This window comes from Jaculus jaculus, chromosome 9 (assembly GCF_020740685.1).
Source record: "Jaculus jaculus isolate mJacJac1 chromosome 9, mJacJac1.mat.Y.cur, whole genome shotgun sequence".
NCBI lineage: Eukaryota > Metazoa > Chordata > Mammalia > Rodentia > Dipodidae > Jaculus > Jaculus jaculus.
Window position 1 is genome coordinate 34,099,711 of NC_059110.1, and position 17,487 is coordinate 34,117,197.

General features: G+C 39.7%; 1 protein-coding gene across 2 annotated transcripts in view; it reads left to right on the top strand.

Moving 5' to 3' along the window:
- Med23 (mediator complex subunit 23) overlaps positions 1-16,501 on the top strand; it is a 61,650-nt gene extending 45,149 nt beyond the window's left edge. For both annotated transcript variants that reach the window (XM_004651203.2, XM_004651204.3), the window contains 11 exons: positions 109-314; positions 407-587; positions 1,179-1,349; positions 2,065-2,281; positions 3,790-4,026; positions 5,948-6,113; positions 7,043-7,115; positions 8,086-8,300; positions 9,745-9,865; positions 10,588-10,719; positions 15,144-16,501. In XM_004651203.2, the coding sequence (XP_004651260.1) occupies positions 109-314; positions 407-587; positions 1,179-1,349; positions 2,065-2,281; positions 3,790-4,026; positions 5,948-6,113; positions 7,043-7,115; positions 8,086-8,300; positions 9,745-9,865; positions 10,588-10,719; positions 15,144-15,311 (1,887 nt within the window). In that variant the 3' untranslated portion in view covers positions 15,312-16,501. The remainder of the gene's footprint in view (positions 1-108; positions 315-406; positions 588-1,178; positions 1,350-2,064; positions 2,282-3,789; positions 4,027-5,947; positions 6,114-7,042; positions 7,116-8,085; positions 8,301-9,744; positions 9,866-10,587; positions 10,720-15,143) is intronic.
- Positions 16,502-17,487: the final 986 nt, after the last annotated feature.

Sequence of the window (17,487 nt, forward strand, 5' to 3'; positions counted from 1 at the left end):
CACTTAGTTTATTAATGTCAGAAGCAAATCTATAGTGGTTTCTTAGCTCTGTGTATCTGCTTTTATGTATATGTAGCCAATGGAAAACACTTTTACTCTTCCTTGTAGGCATTCTTCAAACAAAATAATGTACCTCAGGAAAGTCGTTTTAATCTGAAAAAGAATGTGGAAGAAGAGTATAGAAAATGGAAATCAATGACTGATGAAAATGAAATCATTACACAGTTTTCTGTGCAAGGCTTTCCTCCTCTCTTCCTCTGTCTTCTCTGGAAAATGCTCTTAGAAACCGATCATATCAGTCAGATTGGCTACAGGTAAGCCAAAATCCTAGATTTTGCAGTGTATTTGGCAAACAGTGAGATCTGCTTAAAAATAGAGGTTATTTTTTTTCCTCTTTTCCTTTTAGAGTATTAGAGAGAATTGGAGCCAGGGCCTTGGTAGCCCATGTGAGAACATTTGCAGATTTCTTAGTATATGAGTTTTCTACATCTGCAGGCGGTCAGCAACTCAACAAATGCATTGAAATTCTTAATGACATGGTATGGAAGTATAACATTGTTACACTGGACAGATTAATTCTTTGCTTGGTAAGAAGTATTTCTTAGCCTTTTTTGTCCTCTTTTTGGATTAGTTATTGTGACTGATAGATCTTGTGCTGGTTTCCTCTGTATTGCTCCAGAGATGTATTGGATTTATTCCATGATCAAGCATGACTGTAACTTCCTTAAAGAATTAGGGAACTCAGGTTGGAGGGATGGCTTAGCAGTTAAGGTGCTTGCCTGCAAAGCCAAAGGACCCAGGTTCGATTCCCCAGGGCCCATGTAAGCCAGCTGCACAAGGTACCACATGTGTCTGCAGTTTGTTTGCAGCAGCTAGAGTCCCTGGTGTGCCCATTCTCCCCACCAACCCCCCAACACCCCCTGAAATTTCTCTCTGTCAAATAAGTAAAATAAATAAAAATAAAAGCAAAACAGCAATAGTAACAAACAAGGATAGTGGTAATATTTATAATTGCTTATGAGTTCATTAGCCATGAAGTAGAGATATAAAGGTAGTTATAGTTAGTAGGTGAACTAGAATAAGCTCAACAATAAAATAAAAGGACAAGAAGGGTGTGGGGAAAATAGTGTCAGAAAAGATTGAACATTTTATTTATTTATTTATTCTGTTTTCCAAAGGCTATGCGTAGTCATGAAGGAAATGAAGCACAGGTGTGTTATTTCATAATTCAGTTGCTGCTACTCAAACCAAATGACTTTCGAAATCGAGTAAGTGACTTTGTGAAGGAGAATTCCCCAGAGCACTGGCTGCAGAATGACTGGCACACCAAGCACATGAATTATCACAAGGTACTAATTCTAATTAGGTTTTCAGATCATCTCTTTAAAACCGTATTAGGGATTTGGCTATTTGATTTGGTTGTTTCTTTGTGGTTCTGCTATTTCAGTTCCAGTTTGTATGGAAATAAGTTAGCTCTAAAGTTACACTAATACACCAAGTAAACTAAACTTTTAGCAGCTATGGCTCCTTATAAAATGAAGAAATGGAGCTGGGCGTTGTGGCTCATGCCTGTAATCCCAGCACTCCGGAGCCAGTAGTAGGAGGATCGCTGGGAGTTTGAGACCACCCTGAGACTACATAGTGAATTCTAGGTCAGCCTGGTCTAGAGCAAGACCCTACCTCGAAAAATTAAAAGAGAAGAAAGGTATAATAAAATTTAATTTAGAATATTTCCTTGAAGGGCCTGAGAGTAGCTAAGTGCATGTGATCAGCATGCTCTAGGCTCTAGGTTCTGTCTCCAGTACAAAGAGAAAGAGAGAGGTGGGAGGGAAAGAGAAAAGAGAGAGACTTCTAAAAAAAAAAAAAAAAATCTACAGTACAGAGGCAGAGGTAGGTGGATTGCTGCTGAGAATACATAGTGAATTCCAGCTCAGCCTGGGCTAAAGAGAGAGACACTACTTTGACAAGCCAAAAAAGAAATCTAAAATATTCAGTTTGATGTAACTGTTTTAAGAGAATTTTCCAAAGCTGTCCTAAATTTTTACCATTTCCTCATATTCACAGAAATACCCAGAGAAGCTGTATTTTGAAGGCCTGGCAGAACAGGTTGATCCACCGGTACCAATCCAGTCTCCCTATCTGCCCATCTATTTTGGAAATGTGTGCCTCCGGTTCCTTCCAGTATTTGATATAGTAATCCACAGGTTCTTAGAGTTACTTCCAGTGTCCAAATCCCTGGAGACTCTACTGGATCATCTGGGAGGCTTATATAAATTTCATGGTGAGTGCTTTTATTTTTTCAAGTTTTAATTCCATCTAATACTTTTATGAACAAAGTTAGGCTGGGCATTATCATGTTGTAGCGGTGGTTCTAAAGGTTTTATTTTATGTTTTTCTTTAAGTGTTGGAGGATAAAAGCTGTGGAATGACATAATGAGGTATGAGACATCATACAGCTTAAAAATAGCAGTTCAGAGCAGTGCAGTGGATCTTGGCAGACTTCTTAGATGAGTAGGATTTGAACTTGGGTGCATGTGATTTGTATAAGTCATTTGCGAAAATCATGGTGGTAGTGAAAAAAAAAGATGTATTTGAAGGAAGATTGTCTTATTGGTCTGAATTGAGAATAAAGATAAGGCCAGTTGTAGTATGCAACATGTCTTGCATGGAGAATGCCATTGCAAAGGTGTGTCAGAGCTCCAGTCTGTGATTCATATCTAAAGATGATGACAGTGCTGAATGAGAAAGGGGCAAATGTCAAGGAAGAAAAAACAGAACTCTGGACTAGCTACGGAAGAAGGGGAGTATGGAAAGACAGACGTCAAGGACAATTCTGTGTTAAGAATGGTAACTGGAGAATGATGGGGTCAGTGACAGAAGTGTGATAGTCTTAAAGTAGTCACTACAAAGACAATGTGTGTTCATCAGGTGGCATTTCTTCTTGTCCTTAATATAAGATATCTTCCTCAAAAGTAAAAGTGTGAATTTTATATTAACCCTGTGGAATAAGAATAAGGGTCAAGAGAGAACTTTTTTTCTTAAATTTTTAATTGTTTTATTGACAACTTCCATAGTTGTAAACAATATCTTACGGTAATTCCCTCCCTCCCCCCACTTTGCTCTTTGAAACTCCATTCTCCATCATATCCCCCCCCCCAATCAGTCTCTCTTTTATTTTGATGTCATCATCTTTTCTTCCTATTATGATGGTCTTGTGTTCTTTAATGACATTCTTCTTTAGATTGGGCAGTGCACTGAGTATACAGTAAAAAGTCCCATTCCTGTCTTCCAGCCAGCTTCATTTTCTGTAGGCAACCACTATTATACCAGTATCTTTTGAGTCCTTTCTTAGGTACCATGTTTCAGTCTTGTTTGTCTTTCTTTTTATAGTCCAAATACAGTAAGCACATTATCTTACCCTGTGGTCTTCCTACCTGTGTCATGTTAGAGTGGATCATTTATATATAATCAGCACATAAAGACCTGCCTCTTTCCTGCCTTTTATGGCTGTTTTAGGTGTTGCTAATATTTTGTAGTTGGCATGTGTTGCTTTGCCATTTTTGCAGAGCTGGAATTGCTTGCTCAGACTGTAAACATCCTGACAAATGCTCTTTACTCTTAACCTTCTGTTTGTTTTAAGTTTGCAATGTTCATTGTGTGCAGCCATCTTGTATGTGAAGTCGTTTCATGGTCTTGGAGCTGTGTTTGGCGATCTTGAAAGCACAGACTCATTGGTTGCAGCTGTCAGTAACCAGATAATCACTGAGATGACCTATTTTCTTCTTGCAGATCGACCAGTGACTTATCTGTATAATACTTTGCACTATTATGAAATGTGCCTGAGAAACCGTGACCATCTCAAGCGAAAACTTGTCCATGCAATCATTGGCTCACTCAAAGATAATCGGCCACAGGGCTGGTGCCTAAGTGACACTTACCTGAAGCATGCTATGAATGCCCGTGAGGACAGCCCTTGGGTTCCAGAGGACTCGTACTATTGCAAGCTAATTGGCAGACTAGTGGATAATATCCTTTCTGTTGGGACTCTTCCAGATTCTCTCCATTAACAGCAGTGTTTTAACTTGTGGGATCATTTTTCTTTTCAGGGTAATATTTTTATTTATCTTAAAGCTTTACTTTTTATTTTATTTTTTTTCTTTAAGACATACTTTCACTATTGCCCAGAATAAACTCAAACTCCTTGGCTCAAATAATCCTTATGACCAGCATCCCCAGTAAGTAGGACTATAAGTACAACCACTGCACCAACTGCAACTCGTGTGTGTGTGTGTAAAACCTTGTACATAGGTGTGTGGCCAGAGGACAGTTTCAGGTGTTGTTCCTCTTGGGCACTGTCCACTTTTTATAAAAACTATTTTTATTTATTTACAAGCAGAGACAGAGAATGGGCACACCAGGAACTCCAGCCACTACAAATGAACTCCAGATACATGCTCCACTATGTATAACTGGCTTTACATGGGTACTGGGGAGTTGAACCCGAATTGTTAGGCTTTGCAGGCAAGTGCCTTAGCCACTGACCTTTCTCTCCATCCCCTGTCCACCTTTTTAAAGACAAGTTCTCTTACTGGCCTAGAGCTCACTGAGTAGGTTTGACAAGCTGGCCAGTGAGCCTGAGACCATCCTGTCTCTGCCACCCCAGTGCTGGAGTTGCACACATGTACTGTGCCCCACTTTTTATACATTGGTTCTGAGACTCAAACGCAGGTTCTCATGCTTGCAAGTTAAGAACTTTACCAATTAAGCCATCTCCCAAGAAGCTTATTTTTTAATATTTTTGGTTATTTGCACACGTGTGTGCAAAAGAGAGATCTAGAATGGGCACACCAACCTTTTGCCACTGCAAACAAACTCCAGATACATGCGCAACTTTGTGCATCTGGTTTTACATGGGTACTGGAGAATTGAACCCAGACAGGCTTTGCCAGCATGCACCTTTATCAACTAAGCCATATTTCTAATCCTAAAGATTGTTTCAGACTTTGTAAAGGTTTTAAAGTATTATGTAAGGAGCATCATTGCCGAGACATTGATGTTCTCTCCACTGAGACTTTGTACTTCAACACAGATATTATGTAGAGATTTGTTTCAAAGAAGGAAGTCTTATTTTTATGCAAGTGTGGAATATGTTGTGTAGTACAGACATATTTGTTATTAGAGACATAGTTGTATTGCTTTAATAAGTCCTTGACAACAGTATGTAGTGGTGCAGAAGCAAGAAGATTGCTGAAAACTCAAACCAGCCTGGCTATAAAAATAAGATCTTGCCTAGCTAAATAAAAGTAGATATATTCTTAGATAGTTTTAAAAATATTGTTATTAATGGATCTCATCAAAACTTAAGCACAAAAGCTATTATTTGGATATTTTTTCTTTGTTTTCAGTTAACAGCACACTATATATTTATGTATATGCCATACCAGTTTTTTACTAAGTAGAGTAACTACATACATGAGGATGACTTACATCCCTAAATGGGAATTTATTTCACAAGCTAAAAGAATGATGCATCATGAAGTGATTTTCATATGGAATTGGCTATAGCCTGATGAAGTCTGGTAATACCCTGGTCACATCTCTTGCTATGAGGAGCTGGGGATCAAACCCAGGGTCTTGCAGTTTCTAGACAAGTGCACTATGTTCTCCAGCCCCTGAGGATTTTTAAGGAGGATCCGACCTGGGAAACCAGGAACTTGTGTTGGGTTCTATTGCTGTAAGTATGCTTCAGTCTTGTTTCCTTGTTGGCTTTTATTGTCTGTCTTCATCTTTCCAATTGTGCATAGTTACTTCTTGGCAACTCATAAAGAAGTTGATAGTTAGATGAGATCTTTATGTATAAATGATTATGAAATTTGGAAAGCATTAGACAAATGTTTCACTCATCTCAATATAACAGTCAAATTGTTATTGCCTTAACTGTTTGCACCGATGGCTGGCAAGTCTCCTGGTCCCTTCCCAAACTGTGACTGGAGATTCAATGAGTTCCCCAACCCTGCTGCGCATGCTCTACATGTCACCTGTGTGGAGCTCATGGCTTTGGCAGTTCCAGGCAAAGATGTTGGGAATGCTCTTCTAAATGTCGTTCTGAAGAGGTATGGGTCTTTTGCCGTAGACTAAGAGTCTCTTTATTTCTAAGCAAAATAACATTTTATTTGGGACTGTTAGATAAACCTGTGCCCTATATTTCATGTGTTTTACTTAATATTCATCTTTTGGTTCCTATTCTTGTAATCTTTATAATATAGGCATAAAAAGATGAGAGCTGACCAGGTTCAGAAAACCTAGGTTTGTTCACACTTGTCCTCCTTATTACTTATTATTATTATTAAGGAATATTATTATTTAGGAATAACTTGTCACTAACAATCGTCCTTAAAGACCCTCAGGGGCTGAGAATATAGAGCACTTGTCTAGCATTTGCATGACCCTTAGTTTGCTCCCTAGCCCTTCACAGAATACAGAGTCTTTTTGTTGTTTTTGTTCATTTTTATTTATTTATTTGAGAGCAACAGACAGAGAGAGAAAGAGGCAGATAGAGAAAGAGAGAATGGATGCGCTAGGGCCTCCAGCCACTGCAAACAAACTCCAGACATGTGCGCCCCCTTGTGCATCTGACTAACATGGGTCCTGGGGAATCGAGCCTTGAACTGGGGTCCTTTGGCTTTACAGGCAAGCACTTCTGCTAAGCCATCTCTCCAGCCCCACAAAGAGTCTTTTAAAGACCAGCATAAAGTAGGGGATAATGACTGGGGCAGAAGTATGGGTGGAAATAGTCTTTTTAGTTCACCAGCTCCTGTTAAAGGATATAAAAGGAAGGAAGGGAGAAATGAAAGTAGGGAAGAGGAAAATCTTAACTTTGTGTATATGAATTTTTCATATGAAAAGTCCATTTTGATTTTGTGGAGTAGATCGGCTATCAGTCCTCTTGAATTATATGTGTATCAGAATAACGTTAACCATGGTTAGCCATGTAATTTTTCTGATTTCATACCTGTGTTTCTTTGCTGACCTTCCCTTGCAGTCAGCCTTTAGTTCCAAGAGAGAACATTACAGCATGGATGAATGCAATTGGCTTGATCATCACTGCCTTACCGGTGAGTTCATTGCATTGGAGCTACATGATGGGAAGTGACCAGAAAGCCAAAAGAAAAAGAAATCTACCAGAACATCATGCAATTGAATGAAATGTTTTATTTTTCAAAGTCTTTCATCTCATCACTCTTTAAAAGAACTTACAGTGACTATTATTTTGCCTCCCTGCTCCAGTTCTCAGTATACCAACCAGACTTACAGATCTGCAGTGTCCAATGTGTCTTGACTGTCCAACTTTAGTCCTCAGTACACCTACCAGACCTACAGATCTGCAGTGTCTAATGCATCTTGCCTGTCCAATTTTAGTTTTGACTTCATAATGTGATCTACTTTTGGCTGCTTCACGTGCCTCATATGCAGATCCTTGTCTTGTGGAAATGTTTCCTGAGACACACATGGTTTAGGTCTGATGTGTGAGTGAATGAGATATGATGAAAAAGCTTTTATTCTGTCATCATCCTGAATGCTAATCATCCCATCCAGCTTAGAGCCTTCTTCCTTGACTTCTCCCTTCTGTGGACTCCATGTCTCAGGCAAGACCCACCACTGTCTTTTACATCATTGAATAATGTCTATCAGAGTGCTAACTTGTTTGTGTGGCTCTGGGGACTTTTGGTTTGCATACCTTCAAAGTGGGCTTTTGTGAGTTTGCTTATGCACCAATGTTACCTGTATAGTAAGTGTTGGTAACATCGGTTTATTACATGGTAAATACCAGGTACTAAATAAATAAGTTGGACCAATGCCTATATGTACAGGGCTTTCATGCTGAAGATACTTCTCTCCAGGTTGATATTGACCAGTTATAAATCCACCCAACTCTATTTCAAAATCGTCACTATACAGAACCAGGATGGAAGAATAGAAACCTGAGAGAACAGTGATATCTTCGGCTTTGGGGCAAATGCTCCATAGGCAGTACTTTTTTTGTTGGTTTTAACCAGTTTTCCTGTGATTTTTTTTTTTTTAAAGGAACCATATTGGATTGTCCTTCATGATCGGATTGTGAGTGTTATCAGCAGTTCTAGCCTGACCTCAGAAACAGAGTGGGTTGGCTATCCCTTCCGCCTCTTCGACTTCACTGCGTGTCACCAGTCCTACTCTGAGATGAGCTGTAGCTACACGTTAGCTCTGGCACATGCGGTGTGGCACCATTCTAGCATCGGGCAACTATCTCTCATTCCAAAGTAAGTTTTGTAAATTTTTGTTGTTGTTATTGTTTGTTTGTCTTTGTTTGTCAAGGTAGGGTCTCACTCTAGCCCAGGCTGACATGGAATTCACTCTGTAGTCTCAAGGTGACCTCAAAATCACTGCAATTCTCCTACCTCTGCCTCCTGAGTGCTGTGATTAAAGGTGTATGCCACCACACCAGGCTAAGTTTTGTAATTTTTTTTAAAGAAATATGACTTTTCCAAAATCTCATTTACAGATGAAATATGCATCTCACTCATAGAACAATTTTCCAAGTACATGTGTCATAAATAACTGGACTTCCTGGTTAGTCAGAAAGCCTCTTCTGTTAAAGGATTGTTTTGCAAAAGTTTCTTCTATATACATGTAATAATGTAAACCCTCATGTTCCTGTGTGGTTTTAAGATACTTAGCCAGGGCTGGAGAGATGGCTTAGTGGTTAAGCGCTTGCCTCTGAAGCCTAAGGACCCCGGTTCAAGGCTCGGTTCCCCAGGTCCCACGTTAGCCAGATGCATAAGGGGGCGCACGCGTCTGGAGTTCGTTTGCAGAGGCTGGAAGCCCTGGCGTGCCCATTCTCTCTCCCTCTATCTGTCTTTCTCTCTGTGTCTGTCGCTCTCAAATAAATAAATAATAAAAAAAATTTTTTTTAAAAAGATACTTAGCCAAATGCTAAGCCAAATGATTTTCCCAGAGTAGAATTCAAAAATTGCCTTATGAACTAAAAAGTTGCTATAAGTCTGTTTTCAAAATATGTTTTTCTTGACCATAAAAATTGGTTATTAATTAGATTTAGATTTCCTGATAATGACATTTGCACAAATTACCTTTGTCTTTCAGATAGTTCACTTATCATTCGATAATTGTACTATATTAAGAATTTCTTTTGCTGGTTGTGGTGGCACACGCCTTTAATCCCAGCACTCAGGAGGCAGAAGTAGGAGGATCGCAGTGAGTTCAAGGCTACCCTGAGACTACAGAGTGAATTCCAGGATAGCCTGAGCTAGAGTGAGACCCTACCTCGAAAAACAAACAAACAAAAAAAGTAATTTCTTTTAAGCCGGGTATGGTAGCACACACCTTTAATCCCAGCAGTTACTCATGAAGCAGAGATAGGAGGGTCACTGAGTTCATTGCCAGCCTGGGACTACAGAGTGAGTTTCAGGTCATCCTGGGCTACATTGAGACCATGCCTCCAAAAAAAACAAAAAAAAGTTTTCTTTTAAAGCTGAAGTAATATATATCTATAGTCAGTCATGTAAAAATAAGAGCCAGTGAGATTAATTAGAAGTGTTGTTACCAAATTTAAAAGGAACTTTTAACACAAATTATATGTTTTATAAATACCTTTATTATTTCTATAAATAATATATTAAGAAAATTCCAAAGAATTAAACTGATATTACTTCACAAGAACTTTTTGCTTTCATCTTCACATTTTAGGTTTCTCAGTGAGGTGCTTCTTCCTATAGTGAAGACTGAGTTCCAGTTACTTTATGTGTATCATCTCGTAGGCCCGTTTCTACAAAGATTTCAGCAGGAGAGAACTCGGTGCATGATAGAGGTAGGATGCAATCTAGTATAAGATCTGAAGGATGTGTTTCAGCCTCTCAATCAGTGTTCAATTTAGTGGGATCTAAGGGCCTGTTAGGGACTTAATGAGTTTGTTATAGGATTTGTTGAACTGGAACAGCAAGGGCATATATCTGTGGTCAGAGTTGAGAACACAGGTAAGGATATAGAAGTATATTTGAGAATGTACAGTGTGGAGAGATTCATTAAAATCATGGAGCTAGATGAAGTCAGTCATTTCTAATCAAACAAAATAGAGCTGGGCGTGGTGGTGTATGCCTTTAATCCCAGAGGTTAGAGAATTGCTGTGTATTAGAGGCCAGCCTGGAACTACAGAGTAAATTACAGGTAAGCCTGGGATAGATTGAAACCCTACTTTGAAACTAAAGCAAAAATTAAATAATAGATATATAGAGAACAAGAAAACAAGCCAGGACTAGAGCCTTGCAAACATTAACTACCACAGGACTAGGTTGGTACAAGCTTAAGGTTCCCTGGAGTGCAGTTATCCCAGAGTGGGAGCTAGAAAGGAGACTGCCTCTCGTTGTAAGAGCCCTTCTGCAGTGCTGTGATTCCACTGTAATCCAGCCGCCTTGTAGCTTCCATGCGTCCCTGTGCCATCCCCTGTGCTAGTGTGTTGGAGGATAGCTGTATTGTGCTGAATTGTTTAATTACCTTGGCCATTTAAATAACTTCACATTATTTGTTGACTAGATTGGTGTGGCATTTTATGAAATGCTGCTGAATGTAGACCAGTGTAGTACCCATTTAAATTACATGGATCCCATCTGTGACTTCCTGTATCATATGAAGTATATGTTTACTGGTGACAGCGTAAAAGAACAAGTAAGTCAGTTTTATTTATTTCTTTTCATGATGTTTGACTTATCTAATGAACACATGGTAATAGAATTTTTATTTGTGAAAATACTTGAGTCTGGGCTAATTTTTTTTCTAAGAGGAGAGTTGGTTTCTGACCTTTTAAAGCTACAGAGAGATGTCATTCTAAGCACATTTGGTATATTAAAAACTTTCTTTTCCTTTCCTCCCATGAAGTTTGCCACAGAACTTAAATAAATAAATAATTATTCAAACAAACAAAAGACTTGGGAAAGACCAAAGAAGTAATGTGTTCTAAGGGAAGTCCTGCTGTCCTCACATTCACACACAGTATGAGGCATTGAACAGTTTGTAACATAACTGGAAGTCTGAGGCTAGGATGGTCAAGAGATGGGCTTAGGAATTGTGTTGGAAGAATATAGGAACATGTAACCAGAAGAATACCATAGGGAAATGTTCATGCCTTCACTATTTGGAGGGATTTTATTTGGAATAAGTATCGGGCTTCCTTGTGTGTCACATAAGAATTGCGAGGAAGTTAAAGGGATGCACTCTCTGACTCACCATGGGAAGAACTGCTTCATACTAGAAGTGTGAGAGTGGGAAAGGCCTTCCCCCATCATACTGAGTTTCCTGAGTCTGGAAAACAGAATCTGGACTGTTCTAGAGGGTAAAGGTAGGCTGGCCATGTACATAAGCCCATTGCCTTTTCCCAAATACTTCAATGCTATTTCCCTCTGATTTTAATTTTTGGCGTATTTTAAATTTACTTCTATTGAATTTTTCATACCTCTCAATTAGCTTGTATTAACTGTACGAAGTAAGAAGTTTCATTATGGCATTTTCATACATGCATATATTACATTTGGTCATTGTGGTAGTTTAAAAAGATGACCCCCAGCCGGGTGTGGTGGCACACACCTTTCATCCCAGCACTCGGGAAGCAGAGGTAGGAGGATAGCCGTGAGTTCAAGGCCACCCTGAGACTACAGAGTTAATTCCAGGTCAGCCTGGACCAGAGTGTACCCTACCTCGGAAAAAAAAAAAAAAAAAAAAAGATGACCCCCATATGTTCAGTGTTTTATTAGTTTGTAGTTTGGACCTGCAGCCACCTGGCTGGAGGTGGTGTCACTTGGGTGGATCTTAAAGTGTGGTGGTGGGTTTGAAATTCCAATCAAAATATATATAAAGTGCCTAGTTCCACCTGGAGTTCCTGAAGTGTGCTGTGTGGCTTTTGGCTTCGCTCTCTGTCTGTCTGCCCCTCTTTCTCTTTCTCTCTTTCTCTCTCTCTCTCTTCTCCTTGGTCCTTTAAGTGGGGGCTAACTTCTTCTGCCATTATGGAACCTCCCCTAGATCTGTGCCTGGCCTGGAAGTTCATCTCAGTGACATGGAAGCTGTCTACTATGATTATATTCACCTTCTATTGGCATTGAAGAGAGACTGCTCTATAACCATATAAATGCTATCCCAAGGAGTTCTTGGCTGGAGGCTGGGGTCTAAGAGAGGGCATTGTCTGCTTTATACCTCAGCAGGAATGTCAAAGTGAGCAGACATGTTCTCTTTCATAAAAGGTGTGTGTGTGTGTGTGTGTGTGTGTGTGTGTGTGTGTCTGCTTTGTTCAAACAAGATCATGGGTGCTGGGGACATGTCTCTGGTAAAGTGCTTGCTGTGCGATCGTGAGGACCTTAGTTCAGACCCTCAGCACCCGTGGAAAAGCTGGGCATGGACACACATACCTGCAGTGCTCCCAGCACTGGGGATGCAGAGACAGGAGGATCCCCAGGACTTTCTGGCTAGCTAGTCTAGACAAATTGGTGAATTCTAGGTTCAGTGTAAAACCTGTCTCAAAAAATGAGATAGAGAGTAGTTGAAGAAGATACCCAGTGTTGACCTCTGGCCTCCACATCCCTCCATCCCCCTCCCACACATACACTTGTGCTCATAAACATACAGTAACCACACATATCACATACACGTGTAAAAAGATAAATATATCTTAAAATAAATATAAATTTAAATACAGTTATAAAAATCATAAGGCATAGGAAAGACTGATAAATGCTTTCTTAAACACAAAGGTATTCTTTCCATTTGAGCCTAAGAAACTTTGGGAAGAATTTTAAAAAAGAAAGAAAAGAAAAATTAACTGGTCTTTCTTACTAAGATCCAAGAATGTTGGACCAAAGATAAGAAACCCCCTCTCTCCCAGATCTTGGCATATTTTACCTCAAGCCCCATATCAGGGGAGGCAATTCTGTGTGTGTCCCATTCAAAGACGGTCTGCCCCACATGCTGCTGTTGGGTTGAGGGAGGGAACAGTTAGGACAAACAAGAACATTGAATCCTAAAAGCCAAATAACTCTGATGGGTTAATGTCAGACGAGTGTGTCCTGTGTGCTAGTTTGAAACACAGCTGTGTCAGCATGGTGAGAGGCTGGGGCACATGAAAGAAACCAAAGCTTCAATTACATGGGTTGGAGGACCCATGAATCACCCTGACTGGAATGAAGGTCCCAGTCACCTCCCAGGTACTTTTATCTCCTTGGGGTCCTTCACTTCTGGCTGGCTTTCCACAAGGCTAACCCGTCCCTCCACTCCTTCAGTGCCTTGAAGCTCATTCGCAGGCAGTCCCTCTACCGTGCACCACCATGTGATTCTCCCCTGTCCACAGAGTTCTGTAAGTCGGATCTGCCCCCACAGACCTTCCCAGCAGTGCTGTCTAGACACCATCACTACTTTGGGGTCAGCCTATTTGCACTCCCTTGTCTTAAGAATGTACAGGGCAGGGACCGTGACTGTCGCATGCAGCCCCAGCACACTGGTGCTGAGGCATGTTCCGTAATAAAACCTGAAAACTGTAGACAAAGGTCATGTGGTGAAGGGAAACATCAGCTAGGCTGTTCCACATGGGAGCCAAGCCTTAGGGCAGACCCTGGAGCTGCTAACAGCTGTTTATGTGCCTTGAAATGCCCCCACCCAAGTGCTCAGCCTCTGGCGGGCCAAGGTGCTAGGGGGGCCAAGGAGGAGCCTGACCTCCTGGTGTCCACACATGTGGGTTCTTTGATGCTGATGCACAGCAGTGGGTTCCTTTGCAAACTGCTTGATTCTCCTGTTGTTTATAACGAGAAATCACTAATGGAGTCTATGGTTCAGTGCTGCAGAACTGGATTAGCAGTTGCCTTATATTTGTGCAATTAATTGCCATGGTAAATCCTGATGAAAAAAAAAAAGATAAGAATCCCATGAAACTATGTGATATATTTATTTCCTTAAAATGTTTTATTTTTTTAATTTTTTTTTTGTTTTATCTTTATTTATTGAGGGGGAGAGAGGAAGAGAGAGAGAATGGGCACACCAAGGCCTCCAGCCACTGCAAAGGCATGCGCCCCCTTGTGCATCTGGCTAATGTGGGTCCTGGGGAATCAAGCCTCAAACCAGGGTCCTTAGGCTTCACAGGCAAGCGCTTAACTGCTAAGCCATTTCTCCAGCCCTCCTTAAAATGTTTTAAGTAAGAGTATGTACAATATTGTCTAGTTTGAATTCCATATTTCAGTCACAACAAAAAAATAGTTTTGTAGAACATATTACAAATTAAGTTATTCAAAAAACTTAAAAATATACTTATGGGTGCTAGAGAAATAGCTTAGCAGTTAAGGTGCTTGCCTGTGAAGTCTAAGGACCAGGGTTCAATTCTCCAGTACCCATGTAAGCCAGATGGACAAGGTGGCACATGTATCTGGAGTTCATTTGCAGTGGCATGAGGTCCTAATGTGCCCATTTTCTCTCTATCTCTCTCTCTCCCTCCCTCCCTCCTTCCCTCTCAAATAAATAAAAGATTTAAATAATATATGTAATACATTTATGTTTTATGCATCTGTGAAGATACTATTTTGAAAGGATGAACAAATTGTTGTTTATATAAAAAATTGATAGGATGACTGGTTAGCGAGTTAAGTGTGTGTTTTTTAAATGTGTGTATCTATGTACATATGTTTGTATATAGAATGTGTATTTGTTGTATACTATGCACACACATGTAAGATTGTGTGTGTGAGAGAGAATAATGTTTTATTTTTATTTATTTATTTATTTGAGAGAGACAGAGAGAATGGGTATGCCAGGGCCTCCAGCTGCTGCAAACAAACTCCAGATGCATGCATCACCTTGTGCATCTAGCTTTCCTGGGTCCTGGGGAGTTGAACTTGGGTACTTTGGCTTTGTAGGCAAGTACCTTAACTGCTAAGGCATCCCTGTAGCCCAAGAATAATGTTTGAAAAAAAGAATTATATCATTTTTGCATAGGAACTTCCCACCCACCTACTCCACTCTCAAGTGTACTACTTCAAGATATCTATATATCACTTCTCTTTTAAAGGTGGGACGTTGATATTCTCTGGTTCAAGTATTTTTTTAATGTCTTCATTTTGTAGGTAGAGAAGATTATCTGTAATTTAAAACCAGCTTTAAAACTTCGCCTTCGATTCATCACACACATTAGCAAGATGGAACCAGTTGCAGTGCCTCCGCAGGCCCTAAACAGCGGGTCTCCAGCTCCTCAGTCTAACCAGGTGCCAGCATCCTTACCAGTAACACAGTGAAGCTGGAGATCTGTGGGAAGAATGGATCCTTCTGTCTTTGAAAGTGGACTCGGTCTCCTAAATCTGAATGTGATCATGCCAAGTGGTGGGACACAGTAGTGATACTGAGATTAGAGATCCTGTGGGGAGAACAGTTCCCTCTGTCTTTGAAAGTAGACATAGGTCTCCTAATCTGAACGTGATCCTACTGACTGGTGGGGTGCAGTGGTGATGTTCACATCGTTTCATTTTGATTCAAATGGTGAATCATAAACCTTAGAACCCCTTCTTCCTGTCTATATTTTTGTCTCTAAGAGATTAAATAAGCTATTTGTTTTTCATATTCATAAGAATTTATCACAGCCTCCTATGACCATAGAGGAAATTATCAGATGTCTTTTAGGGGCTGGAGAGATGGCTTAGAGGGTAAAGTGCTTGCCTGTAAAACCTAAGGAGCCAGGTTCAATTCCCCAGTACCCACTTAAGCCAGATACACAAGGTGGTGCACATGTATGAATTTCGTTTGTCATGGCTACAGGCCCTGGTTCGCCCATTCTCTCTATCACTGTCTCTCTTTATCTCTGTTTCTCTTTCTCTCAGATAAACAAATAAATATGTCTTTTGACAGGCACTCTTTGTCTTTCCTGTATCAGCTACTGTACAGGGTATCTTCACTCTTCATGACACATGTAAAGTAATACTTACAACTCTTTAATACATAAATCTCTTTTGGTATATCTTCAGAATAACAGATTTTTATCAATTAAAATGCTCTAGATCTCATACATTACAGGTGCAAACAAGGTCTCATATTTTTTTAAAAACTGACTGTAAATATTGTAAATTTCCATGTAAATGACATAGTTTCTACAGTGGTAGATTTGCAGCCTTTGCTATGAACTTAATACATGGGATGAGTTGGAAGCCATGTAAGAAAATGACATTTAAAGCTACAACATTTAAATAAAACCAGGCTCAAATGATTATCTAATCTGATTTTTAAAGTCATTGTTTCCTCAGGTTAATGTTTACCTGACAGATAATAGGATTCTCTTAACTCTGTATTCTCAAAAATTTTAAATAGTATACATTTTAATTCTTTGAGGCTTATTAGATTTTGAAGCCCATTGTTAATTTGGAAGAAATCACATTTTGAAAAACTTGAAAAACCCGAAAGTCCATTAGATAAATAAATTGTAGAATTTCTTTAATGACTTTGCGTGAATGACCATCTCTGCTCAGGAAATGTGTCTAATTGCAACTGATCACTGATAGTGGCCTTGTAATGAAAAATTCTCATGTGAAAAGTGATCCTTTAGCCAAATGTGTTTTACTCTTATTTCCAAGTACACACTTCCTCGGCTTTTCTTTTTGTTGTTCCATACTGTTGCAATAACTAAATCTTTGTTTGCTATGCAAATCCAGCTTAAACTTTCTAAAATATTTAGTTAATGTTTCTAGGTTAATGAAGTTCTTAAACTTCTCCAGAAAGTTCATGATAGGATTGGTGTGAAACCTTGTTGCCTCGGGGGTATTCTGCTTTGCTTTGAAATCCCAGCATGGTAATCATTTTGATACTTGTATTACACAAACAGGACAGAGGAACTCAAAATCAAAATTACTACATTTTCAGGCTGGAGGGATGGCCTAGGGGCTAAGGCGTTTGCCTGCGAAGCCAAAGGACCCAGGTTCAATTCCCCAGGACCCACATTAGCCAGATGCACAAGGGGGGCACACGCATCTGGAGTTTGTTTGCAGTAGCTGGAGGCTCTGGCACACCCATTCTCCTCCCCCCCCTCCTCCCTCCCTCCCTCCCTCCCCCTACCTCTTTCTTTGTCAAATAAATAAATAAAAATAAAATATTTAAAAAAATATTACATTTTCAAGGCCATATGTACTCCAATCAATTTTAAAAATTCATTTTTCCTCTTTAGCTTAATAAAAGATTGTGATTTTTCTCTGAATAGTTACTAATTAGAGATGTTAATACAACATAGAAACTTTACATTTATAGCTGAGGAAAGAAACTGACTTACTTTTTAACAGTTTGGAGTGTGTTTTTAATTAGTAACTAGAGTGTCTCTGTCTAGCAGGGCTTTCTGCAGTGACAAAAGGTCTGTGCAGTGGTCATTAGTGACCGAAGGCTCTGGACAGTGGTCAGTAGCTGCATGTTGCCACAAAATATTTAAAATTTGGA